General features: G+C 52.0%; 1 protein-coding gene across 1 annotated transcript; it reads right to left on the bottom strand.

Annotated features, from left to right (window-relative positions):
* Positions 1-651: 651 nt before the first annotated feature.
* Positions 652-27,006, bottom strand: Zdhhc18 (zinc finger DHHC-type palmitoyltransferase 18). The gene is given in 9 exon segments (XM_032896517.1): positions 652-911; positions 2,022-2,134; positions 4,546-4,648; positions 5,280-5,328; positions 5,646-5,783; positions 7,225-7,374; positions 20,785-20,945; positions 26,582-26,872; positions 26,874-27,006. Coding segments are annotated over 9 exon segments (1,158 nt in total). The 5' UTR covers positions 26,909-27,006; the 3' UTR covers positions 652-793.
* Positions 27,007-27,097: the final 91 nt, after the last annotated feature.

The raw sequence follows: 27,097 nt of genomic DNA, 5'->3' as shown, positions 1-27,097 counted from the left end.
AAAAAGAAGTCTATAAAATTGTGCAAAATACCCAGCATTAATAAACCCGTTTCAAGTATTGCCTGCATGAGCTAACCCACCCGCCTCTAACCCTGACCTGGAAGAGGGATTGGGGGGTACAGAAAAGGATCCTTTAGAGAGTCTCCATGGGCAGGGGGAAAGTCAGGTCCCCATTCCCACTGTGGTGCCCAGGACTCTACAGGAGCTGAGGTTCTGAGGCCTGGATAGCTCGTTTGGCTTCCTCTGACACAGGCTGCTCCCCACCCTCTGCCCATGCTCTCTACCGGTACCCCGGCTCTATCCTATTGGCTAACTCCACACACCTCCCCCCCAAAAAACCCCCCGTGGTCATCAAACAGAATGTAGGAGCCCCCAAAACAAAGCAGTTCCGGGAGGGTCCCCATCTGTTGCCCGTGGCCTCTTCCAAAAGCCCCTGGCTCACCAGAGTCCAAGCCTCCAGCTGGGAGGCTGCCCCTTCAGTCCATACCCTCTCTCACGCTGGGCCTCCCTGGGCAGTGACTTGGCATGGTCTCCTTAGTGGCCTCCAGAGGCCGTGACTTTCCTGTCACTGACCAGCTGGGGACCTAGGGCCTAAACTGTGGGCCCCTAGGTTTGGGAGCAGAGGGCACAGCCATGGGACAGTTCAAAAAAAAAAAAAAAAAGACCCAAACCACACAGGGTGGGAAATAAATAGGAAAAGACTGGAGTCTTTGGCAGCTCTGCTTCCCTCAGATGGCACGGGGAGGGTCCCGGCAGGCGTGGAGGGCGGCGGGTGGCAAGCACTCAGTCACATTCAGGGGTGGCCTCCTACCATGCTGGCGTCTGGCTTGGCTCCACAGGCTGCCTCATCACTTCTGATGGGCGAGGGCAGCACAGTGTCAGACTGCACGAATCCCCTCCGGTCGATCAGGCTTCCAAGACACAAGGACAAGACAGCTATAAGCTCTAGGCTAAGGGCTAGGCAGTGCTGTCTGCCAGTCCTCCCGGGAAGGACCCAGCCCTAGAAGCTCAGGGAAGCTGCTTTCCGTTCAGGAGATTAGGTCTGTCCCTCTGGGGCTGGGGTTTGCCACTGCATCCTAGGGACCCATAGATGGAAGGAGAGCCGTCTGTCCTTGGACCTCACACACATCCGTGTGTCACGCAGTAGAATTTCACTCACACGCATGCCCTGGTGTGTGTGTGTGCACACGCTTGAATGAACTTCACTCACCCACACGTACAGGTGAGGAGAGGTAAATACACTTAAAACAAGACCTTCTGGGGCAAGTGCCAACAGGACAAAGTGTTTTCGTTTTCTTGAGGCCGGGTCCCAAGCACTTGAAGCCGACCTCGAACTTCCCACAGGCCTGCTTCTACCTCCCAGCCTAATTCAATGTTAATCCAAAGTGACTCAGCTGTCTGGGTGCCAAGAAGCCAGGCAGTGAGAGAGAACTAAGTAACAATCACTACCTGGAGGCAGTCAGAGGCCCAGTGTCCTGTCTCCTAGACAGGGCACAAGTGTGTAAGGAAGGTCTTGTCCCCACAGCACCCATGCCCAGCCAACGCCTGTTCTGGAGCTCTGGCGCCCCCTGCTGTCAGAACTGACACAGAGCTTCCCAGCAGGGCTGAGCCGCTGCAGACACCCCACCCTGTACAGACAGAACACGGCACCCACGTGTGGTCCTGACAGTCACTGTGGCATCTCTGAGGAGTGGGATTAAACAGGATGCCCAGTGCTTTTTAATATTTTGTACTCCCCCCCCCTTGAAAGTTTCTGTGTCCTAGGGTGGTCTTGAACATGAAGCAATCCTCCTGCTTCGGCCTTTAAGTGCTGGGGTTGGAGGCTTTACTTTTATTCTACAAATGAGTACAGGTGATACGTGACAGCCCTCCTCAGAATTCCCGAGTCTTTCGGCAGAGGATGGTGGACAGAGGGAGTCTGAGCGCACACAGGGAGAAAGACCTGCTAAGGTCCAGGACTCCCATGAGGGCTCCAGACACAGGGCCACCTCCTGGGACTTCTCCTCCGTGCCCTGACTTACCTGGGAGGCAGTGGGCCACAGAGCACAGCACAACAGTTGGTGATAATACTTTTATGGCTGTAGGGGTTGACAGAGGCCTCACCGCCCCTCTTGCTGGACCAAGACCCTTTGATCTGGAAAGAGGAAGAAGCCCAGGTCAGCTACCGTCTCCCTCCGCAGAGCTGGGCATTAAACCCCAGGGCTTGTATATGCTAGCCATCTACCACTGAGTCCCACCTTCGGCCCCTCCCCCTCCTCCATGGAACTACTCCCCTGTCACAGCTGCCTCCTGTTTCTTCCACTTTCTAGAAGGGCAACCTAGAGGCCAGGGCAAGTAGACCCATTTAGAAACCAGTTCTGGGTAGATGGGAGGAACAGCTCTTCAGGGGAAGCCTTGCAATGAAAATAGGGGGACCACTGGATATAGGGATCTCTCTCCAGCAGAGGTCAGCAGGCCCCCCTAGCACAGAAGACAAAACCGAAAGGAAGTCTACAGAGGAGAATGTTGGGGAGGACCATCCCTCCCCGGGCTGTCCACCTGTGACGAATAGTTTCACATCAACTTGACACAAGCTAGAGTTATCTGAAAAGAGGAAATTTCAACTAAGGGCTGGCAAACCTGTAGGGCATTTTCCTAGTGGCTGATGGGGGAGAGTCTAGCCCATTGTTGGTGGTGACCCCTAGGCTGATGGTCCTAGCTTCTCTAAGAAAGCAGGTTGAGCAAGCCGTGGGGAGCAAGCCAGTAACATTCCCCCATGGCCTCTGCATCAGCTCCTGCCCCCAGGTTCCTGCCCTGCTTGAGTTCCAGTGCCGACTTCCTTCAGTGATCGACTAAAATGTGGAAGTGTGGGCCAAGAAACCCTTCCTTCCCCAACTTGCTTTTGGTCATGGTGTTCTGTCACACCAACTAAGGGGACAGATTGGAGGCACAAACCAGCCCGAGCCACTCTGACGCTGCTACTCAACTGCTGAGCTTGGACAGGTCTGGATGGCGAGGCTCGCTGCACCGAGAGTCTGCCACTGGGAAGTCCCCTGCTGAAGGCACTGAGGTCCTCCGCAGGAAACACCTGCTGGACGTCACCCAGAACTTTCTACCCTGGCTGGGCTGCAGAACCCAGAAAACCGGGTGGGGAGAGGTTGCTGGCTGATGTCATTTCTGCCCTTATCAATGACAAGCACACATGTGTTCAGGTTTGTTTTCCCAAACGAGAGCAAGAGGTCATGGGATTTTTATTTTTAAAACAGGGTCATGTGTTCTAGGGTGGCCTCCAACTTTCCCTGTAGCCAGGGATGACCTTGAACTCCTGAATCCCCTGCTTCCACCTCTCAAGTGTTGGGATAATATGTGTGTATCACCTTAGACGTGGCTCCCTTCTCCTTATTCTTGTTTTCAAACCTTTATTATTTATTTTATGCCTATGGGGTCTTGCCTGGTAGATGTCTGTGTACCATGCGTGTGCAGTACCAGAGGAGACCAGAAGAGGGCACCGGGTTGCACAGGAGGAGGTACCGAGAGCTGTATCCAGAGGACACTAGATACCCAGACTGGAGTTATAAGCTGCTAGCAGGGTGCTGGGAATCAAACCTGGATCCTCCAGAAGAGCAGCCAGCGCTCTAACCACTGAGCATCTCTCCAGTCCTCCCTCCCTTTGACACCAAGGGTGAAGGCAGGGCCTTGGATACGCCAGGCAAGTGTTCTACCACTGAGCTACGTCCCAGCCCTCTTTTTAGTTTTGGTTTGAGACCTTGGATTGGCAATCCACCTGTCCCAGTCTCCAGAGTGGCTGGGGTTACAGGCTGTGCCACTGCACGAACCGAGCTTCTTTCTCTTTCTTCATCCCCTGCCCCTTTTTCCTTCCCAAGTCAACATCTCTCCACACAGCCCAGAGGAGCCTCAAATGACGGCTCCTTTTGCCTCGGTCCCCTGAGTGTTAGGATTGCAGGTGTGCACCACCATGGCCAGTCTGGCGTGGATCCACTTTCTCGTGGATGGGGGGTCTCTGATCAGCCTTATGCATCAATTACAGGACAGGGAGGGGAGGTCATATCTTGACAAGGGCAGTGACGCTCAGATGATCTAGCTGTGGACCGCTTACCAAGGGAGTCACACTGTTCTATTCTAACTGTTCTCACTGTTCTCAATGGATACACCCCAGTCACGACTCTGTGCCTACAGGTGTGGAGTGGATGTGAGGCTTGGTCATGATTTCTGGCATCAGCCTCGGATTGGCCCCTTCCCAGCATTACGACCCCAGGCCATGTCTCTTCGTCATGCCACAGGCAATATGCATCCCAGTTCTGTCACAGCGGGATGCACTGCCCCAAGAGACATAGGGCATCCGAAGGTCCCTAAATGGCAAGGAGCTGGCTCACAAGCCTGGTGTGCTTACTACCTCTGTGGAGCTATGAGAAAGGCGACTCAGGTGCTACACCAAGGACCTGCCTCATGTAGGAACCCCGGGTTCTGCATGACTTTAGGCCTTGGATCCCCCAGCAGGCTGCACTTAGCCACCCCAGGATCCCCGGGGTCCCCTGCTTTACTCACGTCTTCATTAGTTGTCAGGTTGGAGGCCACGAGGTAAGTGTGGAACCCTGAGAGGCCCAGGATGGACCAGATTGAGAAGAAGCAGATGACCAACTCCAGCACAGTGGGCCCTGTCAAGGACTTGTGCGGGAGGGAGAGGGTGGAGCCCCCTGGGCCCTGAGCTCTGCCTTTGTCCCTTACCCTTCCCTGGAGCTATAGCCCTGAAGTGACAGGTTTGGGGACGTTCTGTGATCCATCATCCTTTCTCAGTAGATCACTTTCTGAAACCCGGAAGGGGGAGGGAGCTCCTGAGGGACAAGGCAGGACCTGGCCAAGGGAATTCCAACCACAGGTTCCTGGCATGGTCCGGGGAGCTTGGCATCCTAAGGAACATGCGGCTGGTGACGTGCTGTCACCATGCCCGATGACCTGAGTTTGAACTTCAGGTTGTCCCCATCTCTATTTGTGTGCTGAGGCACATGCATGTTCCCCGATGCCTGGGGCAGGATAAACAAAACTTTAATTAAGAAATGCACTCTCTGCCAAGCCTTTGCAGTCAGAGATGGTTTCCCGAGATGGCTTACTCAGCCCCTCTCCACGAAGACCCATTTGGGATCAGCTCTAGTGTGGGTTTTGACAAACTAGCTGTAGAGTGGGTTCTAGAGAACAGAAATGGCCCTAACACCCCACTCTGGAGACCCAGCCCACGAAGAGGCCTCAATTCCCACCCAGGGCGACCAGCTGGCAAAGGATATCTTGCTGGTGTCTTTTTTAGAGCGGAGAGGAAGTTGCTTCCTTGAGAAACTAGGAAGAAGACAAAAGAGACACAGCTCAGGGGTAATGGGGATGGGGTGATGGGGGTGGGGTGATGGGGGTGGGAATGATGGGGGGGGGTGATGGGAGGGAATGATGGGGTGGGAGTGATGGGGTGGGGTGATGATGGGGTGGGAATGATGGGGTGGGGGTGATGGGGGTGGGATGATGGGGGTGGGGTGATGGGGGTGGGAATGATGGGGGTGGGGTGATGGGGTGGGGATGATGGGGGTGGGGGTGAGCATGGCCCTTTGCTAGGGATGAGCTCACTGGTTAGCCTTCCTCCACCCCTTTGTCCCCCAACTCACGCAGGGTCAGGTGGGTGACCACACAGGCGAAGATGAAGGCCGTCAGGAAGGAGAGGGAGAGAATAAATGCATAAAAGAAGCGGTAATTCCGTCTCCCCACACAGTTGCCCACCCAAGGGCAGTGATGGTCAAACCGTTCTAGAAAAGGAAGGAGTCAATGGAGGTCTCCAATCAGCACTGCTGGGTGGCTAGCTAGCCTCCCCCAAGGCTGGCACTAGCCCTCCCCCCCAGGCTGGCACTAGCCCTCCCCCCAGGCTGGCATTAGTCCCCCAGGCTGGCACTAGCCTCCCCACCCAGGGCTGGCATTAGTCCCCCCAGGCTGGCACTAGTCCTCCCTCCCAGGCTGGCATTAGACCCCCCAGGCTGAACTAGCCCTCCCCCAGGCTGGCATTAGTCCCCCAAGGCTGGCACTAGCCTCCCCCCAGGCTGGCACTAGCCCCCCCCAACAGCTGACTACTGGCCTTCCCTTGGACACACCCTGCTTCTAGTCCTTGCTCATCCACTCCCACCCACTGCTTGACACATTCCCTGTCTATTCTTTTAGCTCCATGGTAACTCCTTCAGATGTCAACTACAAAGCCACTCCCTTAAAAAGTCTCCTATGGCCTCAAACTAGGCAAGGGTCTCCTGGTCTGCTCTCTTACTCTTCTTCTATACAGTTTTGCCCTTGAATGAGACATGCGCTGGCCTCAGACCCCTGCCATCTCCAGAGTCCACCGGTGTCTGCTTCAAAGACTCACAGACCATGGCCTCTCACTAGTTACATGCCAACAGCTCTGGCCCTAAGGTCCAGAGAGGGCTGGGCCGCTACCTAACTCATGCAGAGCTGACACCAGAGGCCGGGGCAGAGGACTGAGCTCATACCATTGCTAAGTCCCTGAGGGTGGGAGTCACACCCTGGTGAGGAAAGTCCCTGTGGGAATCTGGGTCATGAGCCCGTTGCGGGCCTTATGCCAAAGGCTGGTGCCTCCAAGGCAGAGGGTGGGGCAGACTGGCAGAGATGAATAACAGCCATTGAGTCACTCACTTCAGGCCTGCCGTGCCCGCTCTCCACTTCAGGGAGTGCTGAGCTGGCACCATGAAGTCACTGCCCTGGGAACGGTGCACTGTCACCATGGCTCAGCTCACTTGAGTGTCATACAGACCCTCCCTTATGACAGCCTCCCAAGGGACTGTCATGGGTCTCCATCGAGCTGTGTAGCATCTGGGGAGCAGGGTGATGGGAACAAACCATTGGGAGGGGGTGGTCAAGAGCCAACTTTCAGCTCTGGTCCATGCCCTCCTCCTCCCTCTTCCGGACTCCCACCCTCCCTGCCTTCTTTCTCAGCTAGATCACCGCGTCACTGCTCCAGGCTTCTGGGATCAGGGGGCCTATTGGAGCACACTGAAGCCGGGAGACAAGGTCAAGTTCTCAGCCTCAATGCTCAGGGATCAACGGGACAGGATATAGACCTGCGCTGGGCCAAGAGATGTCAGACGTCCGACTCAGCCCTAAGTACTTCAGACGTTGCCTGACCCACATGTGACTTCCTGCATCCGAGACTCAGTCTCTCGGGGCCCTTTGAGGACCCCTACTCACCCACACAGTTGTCACAGACACTGCAGTGTGAGGTCCGGGGCGGACGGAACATCTTACAGGTGAAGCAATACTTGAGCTTCACCATTTGTCCGTTGATCATCACCTCCCGAGTCCGAGGGGGCGGGCGGTATGTGGAACTGCCTGTGTTATCTGAGGGTGTGAAGAGAGAAAATGAGGCTCTCTGAGAGAGCTCACGGCCCTCGACAGTGGGAAGCCACGGCTGCCTGGCTGGGACGGGAGAATGTGCCCAGGAACAAGGGGAGATGCGGCACCAATGCCAGGACAAACGCTAAGAACCCAGCACTCCCCTTCAGGCATGGGACTGTGCTCAAACCTCACACAGATGCTCACACTCTGGCTGGCCTCACCCTGAGAAGTCATCAGGGACAGAGTTCCTAGGAAGGGTTAGGGAGGTTGTACATTTAATTAAGCCCAGATCCAACTTCTAATACAGGGGAGCTTCGGGAAGGAGATAAACTTCCCAGGGAAGCAACTGAATCCACACCTCTGGCGTCTACACACCACTGGCCTGACCTCTCACCAGAGCCAGCATTACTTCTAGAGAAGACAGCCGCCAAGAGTGCTTCCTGCTCTCCCAGGAGAGCTGAGCTCTGTTCCCAGCATCCACCTCAGGTGGCTTATAGCCTTCTCTCAGTCTAGCTCACTTCCGGCAGTGTGTGCACACCTCCCTCCCCTCACATACAATTAAAAATAAAATCTTGTTATTTGGCTTTTTTTTTCCCCCGGAGCTGGGGACCGAACCCAGGGCCTTGCGGTTGCTAAGCAAGCGCTCTACCACTGAGCCCGGTTAAAAATAAAATCTTAATAAATATGTAATAACAAAAAAGAATGTCAGAGCTAGGAACGGTAGCACATGCCTGTAATCCCAAACCTTGGGATGCAGGCAGTACAACTGTGAGTTCAAGGCCAGCCTAGATACAATGTCTCTTTCCCTCCTCTTTCCTTTTAGAAAAAGGCATGTTCGTTGACCACACTGCAAGACAGAAAGGCAACAGAAGATCCACCTGTTACAGTTACCTTTTCCTTTCTTGTTTTGTAATGGGAGAAATAACAAGTTTACTCAAGGTCCGCAAACTCTCCGTGTTCTATTAGACAAATAGTATGCAAGCCGAACCCACGTGATCAGAACAGTATGGAGCCGGGTGTGGTGCACACCCTTTTAATCCCAGCACTCAGAAGGCAGAGGCAGGTGGATCTCTGCAAGTTCACGGGTCAACATAGTAAGTCCCAGGGCAGTCAGGGCTGTGTAAAGAGACCCTGACTCTTCTCAAAGAACCAAAATAAAAATAAATAAAAAAGAAAGAAAGAAAGGAAGGAAGAAAGAAAGAAAGACTCTCACTGTAGCCCTGGCTGGCCAGGAACTCACTCTGTGGACCAGGTTGCCCTTCAACTCATGGATCTCCTGCATCTACTTCCCCAGGGTGGTGCCACCACCCTGCCTATTTATTATGTTTTGATGTGGACACCGAGCTCCCAGGCACCCAGGGAACATCCATCAAACGCACTCCTGGCCACTGTGTGTACTGCACAATGTCTATAATGTCTCCAGTTCAGGTGCCTTCCTCCCCGTCACTGGTGTCTGGGTGCTTCCCAATGAGCTTACCCACCAGTGAGGGGAATGGATTTTGGCCTCACATTTCCAACCACCGGAGGTGCTCTTAGCATAACCTTGACACATTTTAAATACGTTAAAATGCAGCTCCCTGAGCATTTCCTCTAGATCAGGAAGCAGAAGAAGGCAGGGGGCTGTGGGCCGAGGAGGCTGACAATGGAACTCTGAGTCTTCGCTCGCTGTCTAGTTTGTAAAATAGGAATAGCGAGCAGAATGGTTTGGCCAGGCTGGCTTTACACCTCTCACCTCTCACATGACATGTAGCTACCACGTCGAGTTGGTTCTGATGGTGCTGGGGACTGAACCCAGGGCTTCATGAATGCTAGGTATGCACGCTACCCACTGAGCCACATCCCTTGTCCTGTTTGTTTTCTGAGACAGGGCATTACTAAAGAGTTTAATCTGGTTTTCAACTTGAAATCCTAACCTCCCTCAGGCAGACATGACTTCTTTACTATTGGCCACAAGTTCTATAGGTAAGACCATCTCGGGCTGGAGAGATGGCTCAGTGGTTAAGAACACGCACTACTCTTCCAGAGGTCCTGAGTTCAATTCCCAGCAACCACATGGTGGCTCACAACCATCTGTAATGAGATCTGATGCCCTCTTCTGCTGTGTCTGAAGACAGCTACAGTGTACTCATACATAATAAATAAATAATTTTTTTTTTAAAAAAAGGCCATCTCTCAGTCTTACAATTAAGATTTGCTCAACAACTTAAGTGATTTACTTGCCTTAGGCCATGAAGCATACTGCAAAACCAGGATTCGAACCCATGTCATAGTGGGGTTACAGTTCAATGTTAGAGCACTTTTCTTGGGTTCAACCCCCAGAATCCCTCCCTATGTAAACGAATAGAGATTATCCAATTTCAGTTGGATATGTCTGCAATCCCAATGGTTGGAAGGCAGAAGCAGAAGAATCAATCACGAGTTCAAGGCTACCCTAAGTGAAATGGCAAATTTGAGGCTAACATGGATTACATAAAATCCTGGTTTTTTTTTTTTTTAAAAAAAAACAAGGGGAGCCAGGCACTGGTAGCATGTGCCTTTAACGTCAGCATTCAAGAGGCAGAGGCAGGGGGATCCCTGTGAGTTTGAGGCCAGCCTGATCTACCGAGTGAGTTCCAGGGCAGCCAGAGCTGTATAGGGAAACCCTGCTTCATAAATAAATTAAATAAATACATAAATGCTAAAAACAAACAAGGCTGGAGAGGTGGTTCAATGGTTAAAAGCATAGAGGACTAGAGTTCAGCTCAATTCCCAGCACCAACATGGTGGTTATGAGTATTCCTAAGTCCAGTTCCCGAGGACCCAACACCCCATTCTGACTTCTGAGGACACTGCATGCACGTGGTGTATAGACATACATGCAGGGGCTGGTGAGATGGCTCAGAGGTTAAGAGCACTGACTGCTCTTCCAGAGGTCCTGAGTTCAAATCCCAGCAACCACATGGTGGCTCACAACCATCTGTAATGGCATCTGATGCCCTCTCCTGGTGTGTCTGAAGACAGCTACAGTGTACTCATATATAATAAATAAACCTTAAAAAAGAAAAGACATACATACATGCAGGCAAAATTCCTACATACATTAAAGACCTAAAAATAAAAAGGACTGGAAAAGTGGGTAAAGGTGCCTCCTGGTATCTGGGACCCACACGATGTATAGAAAGAACAGATTTGGGGGCTGGAGGGATGGCTCAGTGGTTAAGAGCACTGACTGCTCTTCCAGAGGTCCTGAGTTCAAATCCCAGCAACCACATGGTGGCTCACAACCATCTGTAACAGATTCTGGTGTATCTCAAGACAGCTACAATGTATTCATATCCATTAAATAAATAAAATATTAAAAAAAAAGAAAGAAAAGAAAGAACAGATTTGCACAAGTCATTCCTCTGACCTTTAGAGTGCTGTGGTGTGATCATATATGTGTAGGCACACACATGTGCAGGCACACACACAAAACTCAGGTAGGTGTATTCGAGGCCTTGCAACCTTTCTCCCTCATCCCTTCCCTAACACGATACTGTGGTCTTCCTGTCCCTAACCCATGAACCCCTAGCCCCTTCCTTTTTCTTCTTTCACCAGGATTCACAAGGCCCAACCTCATCTACAGTCATCCTCCATCTGTTCTCAGGCAGACTCCTGTTTCTCGCGCCACACCGAGCACAGCTGCCATGGCTTGATGCCGTGATAGGACTTCTGGGTGTGCCTCCTCCCACTGGCTAGACTGTGACATCTCCTGAGAGGGGACAAGTTGACCCAATGGTGGGCCTGGGGCTAAGAACTAGGAGGTAGCAAGCAGAGGAAGAAGGCAAGTTTTAAGTCTGAGGCGGGCTAGAGGTTCAAGTACTGCCCCTTCCACTTTAGAGCGGGTGCTTTGGATAAATTACTTAACTGCTGTCACACCCAGAGAAGCAGAGGAACGCCAAACGCTCGCGGCCGTATAAAAGGGCAGGTACCTACCTGGTTCCATTTACAGGAAGGCCAGGGCAGAGGCTCAGAAGTCTGAGAACACTGAGTCTGAATGCTTAGTGGAATTCTGCTTGTTACCTAGGAATCCCTTCACTTCTGAGCCTCAGTTTCTTCCTCAGTAAATCAGGTGGTCCCAGCCTGTCTGCTAGTGAGCCTTGGAGTCCCAGGAACCACGGACCTCAGTCCTCACCAACGGGTCCTAACATTCCAGCAGGCAGACTGCCTGGCCCTTTCCAAGCTACTGGCATCACTCTATACCAGACCCCAAGTCCCCTGCCACTGTCCCCATGGCCCCAGTCTTGGCTACCTGCCCACCACTCTTCCTGTCTGTACGGGGGCTTTTGAGCTGGTGAGACTTATGGATGTGCATCTCTGCCCAAGTGATTACCGAGGGAGGCCAATTAAATCATTCGGCTTCTCTACTAAAAATAACCGAATAAACCAGGGTAGGGGATCGTGGTGCCCACTTTAATCCCAGCACTAGGGAGGCAGAGGTAGGCAGATCTCTGAGTTCGAGGCCAGCCTCGTCTACAGAGTCAGTTCTAAGACAGCCATAGAAACCATGTCTTGAAAAACCAATAAAATAAAATAAATAAAATGGAGCGGAATGGAATCCACCCCAGACTGTTGTTGGGAGAATCAGCTAAGAATTTACCAAGTGGGTTTAACACAATGCCTAGAATTTATTTACCAAGAGCACAGGGAAGGATGCGTATCCCTTACCTGAAATACTGTGCACCAGGAATGTTTTAAATTTGGGCATTTTTCAGATTTTGGAATAACTGCCTATCAAGTCTAGACAGTGGTGCCCCAGACACACATGAAATCTCCTTATGTTTCACACAGGCCCTTTACACATAACTAGGAGGTATTTTTTTTTTCATTATTGTTTTGAGGCAGGGCCTTGAACTCACAGAGATCTGCTTGCCTCTGCTGGGATTAAAAGTGAGCCCCCGGGGTTGGGGATTTGGCTCAGTGGTAGAGCGCTTGCCTAGGAAGCGCAAGGTCCTGGGTTCGGTCCCCAGCCCCGAAAAAAAGAAAAAAGAAAAAAAAAAAAGTGAGCCCCCTCACCTGGCTGCAGAAGGTAACTTTCGTAGCATTTTTAGTGCGCCTGTGTTTTGACTGCAGCGTGTCAGGTGAGGTATGGTGTGGAAAAACAAGCAAAAGAGGCCGAGCTGTGGTAGCTCACACCTTTAATCCACGCACAGGGGAAGCAGAAGCAGGCAATTGTCTGTGAGTTCGAGACCAGCCAGGGTTATACAAAGGAACCATGCCTCAGAAAAAAATCATCAAACAAGTCTCAGATTTTGAAGCATTTAGGAGTTTCAGATGAGGGATGCCTAACCTTGTAAATAATAGCTAACACTGTTACTGTTGCTATAGGAACACTACAGACACTTACTGAGTTACAAAGACACCTTTGGAATACAACCATCTGGGAGTGAAGGGCAGAGACAGCCCCTCTCCAGTGTTGAGAGAACCTTCTGGAAATCTCACCGGCCCAGAGATCCTCCTCAGGTCACAGAGAACCTTGGTCTCTCCCACAAGGCAGGAAGGGAGCCCCTTGAAGCCTGTTCCAGTCTCTGGTGGGAAGTCCTCTCCCCACAGAACTGTGACAGAGGAAGCGAAGCTGCCAAGAAGAATCAGAGGAAACAGAGAGCTGGCAGCCAGGTGCCACTCAGGTGCTTAACAGAAGGGGTCACAGTTTGGCCAAAGGAGGCTTGGAGGGGTAATACCCAGCTAGTCTACCTGCCACCCTCTCTGCCCAGCAGCTACCATCAATGACAGCTTGGAGCCTACTCCTGACTAAAAGCTCGGTCTTTTCAGGCTCCACAGGGAGGCAATGTGACTACTGAGGTGTACTGAGACTCCATGGACCACAGCACACTCAGGCCAGGCAAGGAAGGACGTATCCTGAAGATGGCCAACCAAGATAATCCATAGCATAAGGTGAGGCTGAGATTCGAACCTGTGTCTCCAAAGGCATCCACTTGTTCATAACTTCACACAGGAGCATCCGCTACACGCAAGATACCGTACGAGGCCTGGGTGTGGTGGGTAAGGGGCCCATACATATAGATGAGCCAGAAATGTAAGCTCACTATGCCTGCTTGGCACACCACAGTAATATATATTTTAAAACACCTAGAGAGGAATCTCAATGGTTAAGAGCACCCACTGCTTGTCCAGAGGACCTGAGTTCAGTTCCTAGGACCCATGGTTGCTCATGACTTTCTGTAACTCTGGGCCCAGGACATCAAATCCCTCTTCAGATCTCCATGGACACGAGATACACACGGTACACAAACATCCAGGCAGGCAAAGCATCCCTCCCTATACATAAAAAGAAAGAAGTGAGCTGGAGAGATGATGGCTCAGTGGTTAAGAGCACCGACTGCTCTTCCAGAGGTCCTGAGTTCAATTCCCATCAACCACATGGTGGCTCACAGCCATCTGTAATGGGGATGCGATGCCCTCTTCTGGTGTGTCTGAAGACAGCTACAGTGTACTCATATACATAAGATAAATAAATCTTAAAAAATATTTTTAAGGGGCTGGAGAGATGGCTCAGCGGTTAAGAGCACTGACTGCTCTTCCAGAGGTCCTGAGTTCAATTCTCAGCAACCACATGGTGGCTCACAACCATCTGTAATGAGATCTGATGCCCTCTTCTGCTGTGTCTAAAGACAGCTACAGTGTACTCATATATGTAAAGAAAATAAATATTTAAAAAATATTTTTTAAAAAAGGCTCTTTTTTAAAAAAAGGAAAGAAAAAAGTTTGTTTTACAGGTTGTGTGAAACGAGGCCTTGCTATGCATAAGATTGGCTTCGATTCCCCCTAAGTCTGTGAGGGAAAATAACCCTTGCTAAAGGCATGAGGGAGTGGCTGCTAAGAACTGCTTCACGGTCTGGGATGCATTTCGGGGCTTTCTGCTATGACCCCCACTCTTCTTCTAGAAGAAAGAGAGATGCCCAGGAGGTGGTGAGCACTCTCACCAGTGTGCCTTACAGACAGGAAACTCAGAGGAAGTCAGTTCAAGAAATGGGGCTCAGCCTCTCCCCAGGCATGTATGGCGGCGAGAGGCAAATGACTTTCCCCACACCCTCTTTCTGCCTGAGCCTGGAGCCTCCCTGCAAAATAGCTTCTCTGGGGGCTGGGGCTGCCACTGGGAGCCAGTCCTGGTGTGGAACAGGATTTCATCCCACTAAGGCTCGGCTACTGAAGAGGCTTTTCCTTTCGCAGAGCTCGGGATAGGATCGCATGTTAGGCAGGTGGTCAACTACTGGGTTCCACAATTGTCAGCACAGCTAAACCCACCTTCAAGTTCTGCTCACTGTAATGCCCACCTGAACACTCTGTCCATTCCCAGAGGTTGATGGAGCCCCTGCCACCTACCAGGTTTAGTGCAAGGCCTGGGGACACAGGGGCACACTCACACATAAGCTGTAACTGTATGGTCACATAGAAAGCAGTGGGAATCAATGCCCTTGCCACCATGGGATGACTTGGGACCAGGCTGACTTCATTTTGAAGCGTGGCTGCATGTCAGCCTTCTAAAGCCTCAGTTTCCTCACCTCTAAAATGGGCGGCATGTAAAACTGCATGCAGATAAGAGATGATGTTTTATCTCCTAACACACAGCTACTCAGTTACTGATGTTGGTGTCTGTGCTCTTAATACAGAAGCCAGACGTGATAATGTGCACCTTAAACCCCGGCATTGGGCAGAGGAAGGTTGGTCTGTGAGTTCGAGGCCAGCCTGGTCTACAGAGCGAGTTCCAGGACAGCCAGGGCTACATAGAAACCCCGTCTTGCAAAACTAAAAACAAACAAAATAACTCAAACACTGCCACCAAGAATACATATGAGGGCTGGAGAGATGGCTCAGGGGTTGAGAGCACTGATTGCTCTTCCAGAGGTCCTGAGTTCAAATCCCAGCAACCACATGGTGGCTCACAACCATCTGTAAAGGGATCTGATGCCCTCTTCTGGTGTGTCTGAAGACAGTGACTGTACTCACATACATAAAATAAATATATTACTCTGGACGCTTGGGAGATGAAGGTTGAAGGAGAAACAGCTCAAAGGCTTCTTTGCTGAGCCCGAGCTACACAGGCCCAAAACATCCAAACCAAAATTTAAAAAGTGGCAATATGCCAGATACCGGCTCAGCGGGGATGGGAAGCACCCAGAGGGGGTGGGGGTGCGACGGGACAAAGAAAGGTGAAGACCCAGAGGAGCTGAGGTCCCACGCACCTTGGGTATCAGGAGTGGAAGGAAACGGGGTGGGGGTAGGGGGAGGGTGGCTGCTGCTGGCCTCACAGCTCTGCCCCCCCCCCCGCAGTAGGCAAGTGAATCGTGGTCTGAGAAAGTTCTTCCCCTTTAACTCCCTCCCCAGCCTTTTACTCCAGCAAAAGGGAGGTCTCCTTGTATACCAGAGGGTCACACAGCTCCAGGCACCTGTCGCAACAGCCACAATGGCCAGGGACCCTGCAGCCTGGCTCTCCCCTAAGCGGTAAGCTTCAACGGGGAGCAGGCTAGCCCGGCTTTGTCCACGAGAGGCTCACAAACATTTCTCTTTTGAAATACACGGTCCCATGTCATGTAAGGGGAGTTTCAAGAATTGCATCCTGTGATTTCCCCAGAGTACTTACACGCACTAGGAAGGCTCTGATGCCATTAGGTGGTATGATCTGGGACCACAATTATATATGGGGTTTGTCAGCCACTAAAGCACCATTATATAGCATATGGCTATATTTCAAAGTGATTGTTGATTTTTTTTTGGGGGGGGGGGCTACACAGGGTCTTGCTACAGTGCTCTAAAACCTGCTGTGTAGACCAGTCTCATAAAAAAAAGTGAACCATTTAAAGGGAAACGCGAGGGGAGAGACCGGAGAGATGGCTCAAAGGTTAAGAGCATCTGCTAGTCTTGCGGAAGGCTCTGTTTCAGTTCCCAGCTCCCACATAGTAGTTCATGACCATCCCAGTTCCAGGAGTCCCAATGCTTTCTCCTGATCTCTGTGGACATCAGGCATGCACGGACAGATGGCGCACATACATTAAATTCTACAAAGAAAAAAAATGGGAAATTTTTTGTTTGTTTGTTTTTTTAAGACAGGGTTTCTCTTTGTATCCCTGGTTGTTCTGGAACTGAGAGATCCAAATACCTCTGCCTCCTGAGTGCTGGGATTAAAGGCCTGCATCACCACTGCCTAGTGGGGGGAAAAAAAGAGGACAGGAGTTAGGTAGGCCAGGAGCCTGCAGCCCTAGCACCTAGCAAAGACAGAGGCAGGAAGAACACCAGCTTGGCCCAAATATATCCAGGCCAGCCAAGAATACATAGGGAGACCCTATTTCAAAACAACTAACAAAGAACAGAAAAGAACAGAACAGAAAAGAAAAGGAAAGAATGGGGTTGGGGATTTAGCTCAGTGGTAGAGCGCTTGCCTAGGAAGCGCAAGGCCCTGGGTTCGGTCCCCAGCTCTGAAAAAAAGAACCAAAAAAAAAAAGAAAAGAAAAGAAAAGAAAAGGAAAGAAAAGGAAAGGAAAGAAAAGAAAAGAAAAGAAAAGAAAAGAAAGGAAAAGAAAAAGGGCTGGGGCTGGAGAGATGGCTCAGCGGTTAAGAGTACCCGACTGCTCTTCCAGAGGTCATGAGTTCAATTCTCAGCAACCACATGGTGGCTCACAACCATCTGTAAAGAGATCCGATGCCTCTTCTGCTGTGTCTGAAGACAGCTACAGTGTACTTATATAGAATAAATGAATAAATCTTAAAAAAAAAAAAAAGAAAAGAAAAGAAGGGGCTGGAGAGATGGCTCAGTGGTTAAGAGCACTGACTGCCCTTCCAGAGGTCCTGAGTTCAAATCCCAGCAACCACACGGTGGCTCACAACCATCTGTAATGAGGTCTGATCAACAAGTGTGTGCTCATATACATAAAATAAATAAATAAATCTTAAAAAATAAAGTCAGGATGAATGATAATGACACACACCTTCTTTAAAAAAAAAAGATGAGAAGAGAACAGGAGAGAGAGAGAGAGAGAGAGAGAGAGAGAGAGAGAGAGAGAGAGAGAGAGAGAGAGAAAAGCCTGAAAGCTGAACTCCAGGGACTTCTCTTTAGGAAAGCATGCTGAGGGTGCTAGGGTTGTCTCTCAAACTCCTAAGCTTAAGGTGGCCAAAGGCAAAACTGAGTCTCAGAGAGACAATTACAGCTGAGGGGAGAAAGAAGGAGGGGTAGCCTGGTGGGCAGGGCCCTGAACCTGCCTGGGAAAGAAAGGAGGCAGCCTGTCCTGGAAAGGGTCCTCAGGTCACCAGGGGCAGACACACAGTGGCTGATGGGACAGGCTGTGAGCATCACAGGATACCGCCGAGGGCAGACCTTGTACTGTCCTATGAGTGCAGCCGGGCCTGGGTGAGCGCCTCAGAGTCTCTCATCTCCCATCAGACCAAGAAAGTTTGTGACTAGTGCAGCTACCCCAGACCTTGGGAAGATCTAGTCAACTGCCTGCCAGTTGACAAGCCCAGACCTCGGAGGGAGGTGACCAACTGCCTCAGTTTACTTCAAGTGGTTTCCCAAGACAAGGCTTTCAGTCCTGAAACTTTTCTGGTTTAGTGCTGGGCAAACTGGAAGGAGCTGGTCCCCTGCCTCAGGCTGTCTCTGTCAGAACTGAGGCTGAGGGTCCTGCACATCCGTTCCTGTTCCTATGAATATTCACCCCAGAACCAGGAAGGCACAGGGACCTTAGTCCCTTTCAGGAAAATGTCACCTCTGAAAGAAACTTCCTGGCCACACCTCAAAATCTAGGCTCAATTTAAACTTGAGTGCTTCAAGGTCCCAATGACGGCACTTTCAGACATGGCTGTTCTCAGGGCAGTCTTAGGCCCTAATTCCATACCGCCCTTCAGTGCCGCTTCCCTTCCCAGTATATGCCTGGCCCCTCTCTTCCCCAGCCCCAACCGCTTCGCCCTCCCATCTGCCTGGAGGACTCCCTTCATGCAGTTTCCTGTGCTTGAAGTCAGATAACCTCACAGGGTGGCATCTGTTACCTCTTAAAGCCTCACCCATAGAAGATACCAATTCCCCAATTATCTTCCAAGGCCTCTTAACGCCAACCATCTCCACCTAACACGGACCTGACCCCACGGGCTTTGGATCACATTCCTGTCACCAGACTGTCGTCCCCTGGCTGCCAGGGGTCAGTGTGTAGAACCAGCACTGGACTGCATGTACCCGCCATGTCCTCCCTGGGAGATAGCAAACCCTCTCACAGGTCCCCAGTGCAGCAGGGGAGCCTCTGGGAGCCCCCATGCCTCCTCATCCTTCCTTGCACCCCTTTCTTTAGCTAATGCCACTGAACTTCCTGTACACTGATAAGGTGAACCAGACACCCCATCTCCCTTGCCCACACACCCCAGCGAAGGACAATTTCATCATGACGGCCACGGGGCCCAAGAACAGAGAAGGAAGAAGGCACATGGGGCTGTGTCATTAGAGGGTCTGGCCCAGGATGCAGGACACTAAAGCATTGATAAAGGATACAAGGAAGGTGTCCTTTTGCCATCCCTACACACAGAGCCCCAAGCGTGGGAAGAGGCCCTCCTCTCCCTTCACCTTTGGCCCCCTGTTTGGAGTCTACATTGGCACATCTGGCCAGTGGGCTCACTGCCCCACCCCCACACACGTGGACAGATGCGAGGATCTACTGGGATAGCAGTGGACAGTACTGGACACACAGTCAAGCGCTCCCCAAACATGGGGATTACTGTTGTTTCTGAGCCAAGCAGTTCAGAAGCCAGGGGATTCCAGGCAGCCAAGCCTCTGTGTCTGGCTGAGCTGCACAGTAACCGTGTCTCAGGATTAGCCTGACTGAAGGGAAGGGGAACCCAGTGGGGGCTCTGAAGTTCAGGTCATCCTCGGAGGATGTGAACTGGGGGTGAGGGTGGCGGGGCAAGCGGCAGTGCAAGGGGAAGGAAGCCAGCGTCTAGAGGAAGGCAGTGGGTGTGGCTGCCCCGCCTCACCCCTCCCGGGTAGCGGAGGTGTTCTGAACAGGCAAAGCTGAGAGGTATCCTCTCCTGGGCCCACCCTGAGCTGCTTCAGACTCAGCACAGATGATTCCTGCGGATAGACGTGGCTGGGCTCCGACATCTGCACGTCACCAGATCTCACCAGGCCGGCGAGGTGGTTAAACGCCTGTGTGAACACTGCCTTCTTAGGGCAAGGAGCCAACCATGACCGGAAACCCTGGAGGTGTGCAAACATCCGAGTCCCTTCTCAGCAGGAAGGAGGTGGGGTGGGGCCAGCGGAGTTGAAGTCTTGACCAGGAGCTCAGCTCTCTCCTCTGGGAAGAGTAGCTACCCAGAGGCCTAGGAAGGCAGGGTCTTTCTGGGTACTCAGGCTCTCCCTCCTCTATGCTTTTACCTCTGTGGATGGACACTTCTTACCACAGCATCCAGGGCTTATCCTGACCTCCTAGGCCTTGTCTGTGGCGCTGCGCCCTCACCTGTTCCTCTGCCCAGGCCTGGGCCTCTTTGCTCATTGGCCACCTCTGTCCTGGGCCTCCCCTAGTCCTGTGTCTCTTCCCTGACATCCTACTTACTTGTGTACTGTCTTCCTCATACCCTAGAATGTCACCTCGACCTCCATGAGGAGGTCTCCAGGTAGCAGCATCTGGAAGAGCTCATGGCCCACAGCGGGGTTCAACAATTGTCTCGTGACTGAATGATTAAAGAGTACATGAGTGTAGGGGAGATGCCCATAACCCCAGCACTTAGGAGATGGAGACGGACAGGGCAGAAATGAAGGCATCTTCAGCTACATAGTGAGTTCAAGGCCAGCCTAGACTACAAGAGACCTGGTCTGAAAACAAAAACAAACAAACAAACAAAATCTATAAATTTCTAAGAGCGGGAGCTGAAGCCAACAGTCGCCTGAAAGTGCACCCCAGCTCATGCACTTTCCACGCCATCTTTGTTTATTTGTTTGTTTTTCTGAGACAGGGTCTCCATACGTAGCTCGAGATAGCCTGCAACTCACTCTGGAGGCCAGGCTGGCCTCAAACTCCCAGAGATCCACGTGCCTCCTCAGTGCTGGGATAAAAGCCACCACTGTCCAGCCTCTGTTTTGTGTGATCTTGAACCATGCACTTAACCTCTCTGTGTCTCATTTCACGAATGAATAGGAAGAGAGTAACAGTACTGACCTCACCGGCTTATGCCAGGGCGCCGGAAAGCATTGACCGGAAGCACTCAGCTCTGTGCCAGCCGCCAGCATCTCTTGCTTACTTATTTACCTGCTTGCTCACTGTCTCCCCTCTCACAGAGTCGGCTCCAGCCTGCTTTGTTCCTAGCCAAGGGCTAGGAACTTTCTTAATTCCTAGCTTTGGGCTGTTAAGAGAAAAGCAGGCTGCAGGAAGCTACAGGATGGACTAGGAGTAAGAGCCTCACCGATCTGCTTCTCCAGGGCAGCTGCCTCACAGATGGTGGCCCGGGGTAGGATGCCGGGGTCAGTGAAACTGGTCTGCAGGAGACAGCTCATGACGAAGAAGAAGAGGATGGCGGCGATGATGGGGATGGCCAGGGTCAGTGTGCGGGCCAGGTAGGGACAGCTAGGAAAGAAGAGAGTTCCGATTACCCCAGGCTCCCTGGCACTGCCCCAGATAGGACATTCCAGAAAAGAGCCTCTCCCTCAAGTGCAGCTGGAGGTGAGTGCAGCCACTCCCCATAAGTGCCCAGGGCAGACATTACTAGTCGATCCTGGACTTTTTCCAGTGGCAGTTGAGATTTATAGATATTCTCCCTCACTCCACCCTGGCAGGCAGGCCCCTCTTCTTCCAATCTTTTCTGCCTCCAGAAACTTGCCAGAGAGCCCAAACTGGCCGGAAACACACAAAGTAGCTCAGGCAGGCCTTGAACTCTTCATTTTTCTGCCTCCACCTCTGAAATACACACACACCACCATACTTAGCCTTCTTTTTGCAGGCCCTGGGTTTGGTTTAGAAGGCCCAAGCAGGAAAGTCATCCCTGCTACACAGTGAGTTCGAGGCCAGCTTGGGTTATATGAACCGCTGTCCCCAAAATACAGAAACAAAACAAAACAGGCCAGTGAACTGTCTCTGCACTACCAATCCTACTGGCTTGAGTGTGGTCCTGGAACCCACATGATGAAATGAGAAGAACGACTCCCACAGGTGTCCTCTGACGCACACGCACGCACACGTGCACACACCACGGCAAACACACATACATACAAAATAAATGGAATGTAATTAAAAAAACAGACTGACAGACAGACAGACAGAGATGGAAACAGAAAAAGACGGGGGCTTCCTGGGCTGGTTCTGAACCCCTGGACTCAAGCCATCTTCCTACCTCAGCCCCAAGAGCTAGGTCAGCAGCATGTGAAGACCACACTGTGTCCAGCTCAGTACTCAGCCATTTTTAAAAAATATATTATTTTAATAATTTCTGTGAATGGGTGTTTGTGTCTGCACGTCTGTCTGTATGACGGATGACTAAAGCAGCCAGAAGGTGTCCGGCATCCTGGAATGAAGTCAGAGGTGGTTGTGAGCCACCATGTGGGTGCTAGGAATTGAACCTGGGTCCTCAGAAAGAGTAGCAGGTGCTTTTAATCACTGAGATCTGGGATCATCTCTCCAGACCTGATCCCAGCATTTGCAGCAGCCTCAGAATCCCATTAGTAGATACAGCACTTCAGGAAGCCGTTACCAATCACGGGGGGCTGCCCCTTGGGTGATGTTGCAATGTCCACTCTGTCGGTCGGTTGGTTAGTCAGTCACTCAGTCACTCGCTCAGTCAATCCTCCAGCCAGCCAGCCAGTCAGTGCATCAGTCCATCCATCCATCTGTCAGTCAGCCTCACCACAAATATTTACCGAGTTCTTTTTTTTGTGCCAGGCAACACTCTGAATAAACAGCAGGAATAGTGGCTGTACATACGACAAGAGTCACTACCACATGGCTTGTAAACTAAAAACAAGGGCTAGAGAGATGGCTCAGCGGTTAAGAGCACTGACTGCTCTTCTAGAGGTCCTGAGTTCAAATCCCAGCAACCACATGGTTGCTCACAACCACCTGTAATGGGATCTGATGCCCTCTTCTGGTGTCTGAAGACAGCTACAGTATACTTATATATAATAAATAAATAAATCTTTAAAAAAAAAAATAAGGGGTTGGGAATTTAGCTCAGTGGTAGAGCGCTTGCCTAGCAAGTGCAAGGCCCTGGGTTCGGTCCCCAGCTCCGAAAAAAATAAAAATAAATAAATAAGAAAAATAAACTAAGTAAGTGGGGAAACAGGAAACAGGAAACGGGACAAAATAACAAAAACTTAATTTTTGGTGTGGCAGCTCACACCCTTAATCCCATCACTCTGGAGACAGAAGCAGGCCTGTGAGTCCTAGGCCAGCTTGGTCTATACACTGAGCTCCAGGCTAGCCTGGACATGGAGAAAGAGCCTGTCAAAACAAAACAAAACACCGCTTGTCTGTGAATATGGTGCTTGCCTTTCCCCTGCTAAGTAATGAGCTTCTCTTTGGGCACAGACATCCCCTTCCCAGGAAATATTATCGAATGAATGGCGCTTCCCTCGTGGAGAGGAAGAGATTCTATTTTTTTTTCAGTATTACAGACCAAACCCAATGCCTTGTGCATGGTAGGTAAGCACTTTACCACTCAGTCGTCTTCTGCTATCTTCTGAAGATTTACTAGGTGCTGCCCTAATCGATAAGTCGTTATAAATAATACTTACAGGCTGGGGATACAGCTCAATGGTAGAATGCTGGCTACCACGCATAAAGCCCTGAGCTTGATCCCCAGTAGCACAAAGTAATAATAATAATAATAATAATAATAATAATAATAATAATAATAATCACTATCAAATCAATATCTGACGTGATTTGGGCAGACATGATGCTACATGCCTATAACATTAGCACTTGAAAGCCTGAGAGCTTGAGGCCAGCCTGGGCTACAAACAAATAACGCTGCCTTAATAGTACTAATTCTGTTGGGCATGCTGGCACACGCCTTTAATCCCAGCACTCGGAAACACAGGCAGGCGGATCTCTGTGAGTTCGAGGCCAGCTAGGACTGTGTGGTGAGATCCCGTTTCAAAATCAATCAAATGTCTGACATAGATAGCTACTGTGTGCTAGATACACGGTGTGCACTTTATGTGCTTTCTCGAATCTTCACCGTGACCCTCTGACCTTGCTCCAAACCTCACAGATGAAGACGATTAGGAGGTTTAAGCAATGTGGGCAGTGCAGGTCAAGAGTGTTCGCTGTGATGTTCGTGGCACCGACTGCAGCCAGCCGCTGCCTTCCCACCGAAGCCAGAGGGGATTCGACGGAGTAGGGGCTGCAGCTTGAGAGATGTATCAGGAGGAGGGGGACCAGCCAATGTTTCAGGGATCCACAGAGGCAGGAAGCGAAACCAGGCCATCTGCACACTGCTTCTGAACCCCGCAGAGGCCTTCCCTCAGGACCAGAGCCTGCCAAAGTCAAGGGCTCCTAGTGGGCTACCCTCTGCCCAACACACTTCTGCATGTCCAGCCTTCCAACAGAACCAGCCAGGTCCTAGGTGATCTGCTGGATAGCTCACCTAGTTCTCCCATAAGCTGAGCCTGAGGAATGAAGCCTGGGACTTGGAGAGCCCTTGGGAAATACCAACATCAGACCTAGGCTCTGATTTCCACCGCTAGATTCAAGGTCACCCAGTCAGGGTGCCAATTACAAGCTGGCCTCCCCACACCCCTAGCAAGTGATTCGTCCACTCATTCATTCAACCAGCATTTGCTGTGTTGAGCGCTGACCCTTGTACTGGCTCTAGGCACGAAATACACAGCAGTGTGGAGACTTCCTATGCTCTTGAAGAAGAGACAGGCACGAAACAATCAAACAAGTGTGTACATACAGTACACGCAGAGAGAGACTGAAATGAGTGGACCATGATGAGGGTGCTCCAAACAGAACAGAAACCCTGAGGTAGGAGCAAACCAGCAGGCTAATGCGTGTAAGAGGACGACTCAGTAGAAGACGACTGGGCAAGAGGACTAGAGGATGCTGAGGCCACAGGAAGCCATTATCAGAGCTGGGGCTCTAACCCAGAGAGAGAACCGGGGAGCCTGCAATCTGATGTCAAAGGGTTATGTCTGCTGTGTAGAAATAGGAAGTGGGCTAGAAGCTGGGAAGCCTGGTGGGTTGTGACGTAACTTCCCAGCAAACAGGGAGGCAAAATGATTTGCACCAGGAAAGGTCTCCCCGCAAGAGCCAAGAACCTCGCCCAGAGCAGTGGGGAGAGCATCTCTTTTTTTTTTTGGTTCTTTTTTTCCGGAGCTGGGGACCGAACCCAGGGCCTTGCGCTTCCTAGGCAAGCGCTCTACCACTGAGCTAAATCCCCAACCCCTGGGAGAGCATCTCTTAACAACCCTGTCCTCACTAAAGGTGCGTCCACCACTATGGCTCCTCTTCTGAGTTCCCCAAGCACCCCCAAAACACCCAGCAGACCAACCCTGCCCCCAAAGTCACCACCCAAGTAACAAGTGTGGAAGAAAGCCAAGGTGATTGGTCTATCCTCCCTGAGCGCAGGAATTCCCCCTTCTGGGCTCGAGGCAATGCAGTACCACGGTGAAGATACCCACCCTGAAGTCCAAAAGCCTCTGAGAGCAGTCGGCTCTACTTCCTCCTGCCTGGGTCATAACCCAGGGTGTGAGCACCACAGAGAGTGTTCTAAGGGCTCTGGAAAAAGACATTTCCACAGCACCCAGGAAGCCACATAACAGAGAGGTGGAAATGAAACTCCGTCCAAGGTTCAGGCTGGGATCCCAGCGCTTCTCTATGTAAACCACCCTGAACTTTTCCCGACCCAGTGGAAGGGCAGAGCATTTTGGGGAAGGGTGGCAAAGAAGGAAGTCTTCACCTTGCAGTTACGGACACATCATCCAGGTCCCGGAAAGTTCTCTGAGAACTGGTCGTTCAGACATCCTCACCGTGACACGCTCCCCCCCACCCCCACCCACGGGGAAGTGATTTTTGCCAACATCAAGTGCTAGAGGCTTACATGCAAATAATAAAAAAAAAAATGATGAATAAATCTGAAGAAATAAAAACTAAAGGCTTGCAAGCCATGACCGGGTACCAATCTCCATAGACCACCGCCGGAGGTGCGTGCCCATTCTACAGATGAGGGCACTGGGACTTGGAAAGGTAAAATGACTGCCCCAGGCCACACAATTAGTGGGAGGTGGAGCTGGGATTGGAGCCAGGTCCCCTAGCTCCAGAGATGGAGTTCTTAACCACACTGAATAATAAAAGAAACCAAGCCCAAAGAATAGGGAGAAGTAGGAGGGAAAGGGGGGGCTCGCCGGGTGTGCATTCGTGTGGGGGAGTGTGTACCTGCAAGGAATCACAGGCAGGTGACTCCAGCTAGAGGCTGAGGGTGGGTGGAAACTTTGGATGCATGAGTGGTCCCGAGAAAGCCACAAGCAGACACCCCTCCATCCTCCAGTCCTAATATGGAGGTGCAGTGTAGGCCAACCCTAGGTCACTGGAAAGCAGTCTGAAGCCCATAGGGGCAAATAAGACATGTCACACGCAGGCACTCAGGTCTCTTTCCTGAAGATCGAAGTCGCTGTCCTGGTGGTAGAACGTGACCAAGGGATGCTCTAGAGTGACCGGGGGAGAGAAGAGGTCAGGGGGTGGGAGACACCTAGAGGACTAGGGAGCTAAGAGGGAGACGGGAAGCTTTGGAGAAACTAAGGAAAGTGTTGGAGAAAGAAGAGCCTAAGAGGCCCAGAGATGCTTTAGGGAAGATTGCCTTGGGGCCTAAGGTGACCGTGACTGAGGGAAAGCGGGTATGGGAGTCAGGACCCTGTAGAACCTTGGAGGGACCTGAAAAGACGCCTAGGAAATCGCATGGTACGGTGTCCACAGCCAAAGGACACAAAAACTTATTTGTCTGAGGAGAGGAATGAAAGATGCCTAGAAGGGTCAGAAAGAGCCTGGGATAGGCAAGAACCGGCCAGTGAGTGATAGAAGGGCAGGCGGACCTGAGGGACCCGGCAAAATCTGGTGACCCGGGCGGGGCGCCCCAGGTCCGGGTGGCGAGGAGGGTTCCGGGGATCCAGGGCGGGCGGAGGCCCGAGGGCACACGGATGCGGGCGCGGAAGGAGCGGCGGCCCGGGACGCAGCGCCCGGGTGGGGGTTGGGGTGCGCGAACTCACTCGAAGATGAAGAAGAGGATGGTGGTGCTGAGGATGAGCAGCAGCGTGAGCGCGAAGACGCCGCCGTGGCCGGCCAGCATGAGGCGGCCGCCGCAGTAGAAGCGGTTGCGGCCCGGGAACACCTCCCACTTACGCCGCGGCCGGCGGCCCAGGCTCCCGCTGCCGCTGCCGCTGCCACTGCCGCTGCCGCTGACACTCCAGCGCGGCGCGCCAGGCGCGGGCCCGGAGCTTGGAGCGGGGGGCGCGGCGGGGCCCGGGCGATGCGCCCCGGGGAAGCGGGTGGCGGGGCGGCCCGGGGCTTATCTGCTGATACTCGCAGTCCTTCATGCGGCCGGCCGCGGGCCTGGCTCCGCGCCCGGCCGCTCCGGGACCGGGCAGAGCAGCGGAGGTGGCGGCGGCGCGCGCGGCGCTGGAGAGCGGGCTCGCTCGGGTTGGCCCCTCCGCTGCCGCCCTGCCCCGGCTCGCTCCGCAGCGCCCCTGCGCCCCGCCTTAGATCTGCAGATGCGGCCTCCAGGG

This window comes from Rattus rattus, chromosome 1 (genome assembly GCF_011064425.1).
Source record: "Rattus rattus isolate New Zealand chromosome 1, Rrattus_CSIRO_v1, whole genome shotgun sequence".
Taxonomy (NCBI): domain Eukaryota; kingdom Metazoa; phylum Chordata; class Mammalia; order Rodentia; family Muridae; genus Rattus; species Rattus rattus.
This window is presented reverse-complemented; position numbering and strand designations above follow the sequence as displayed.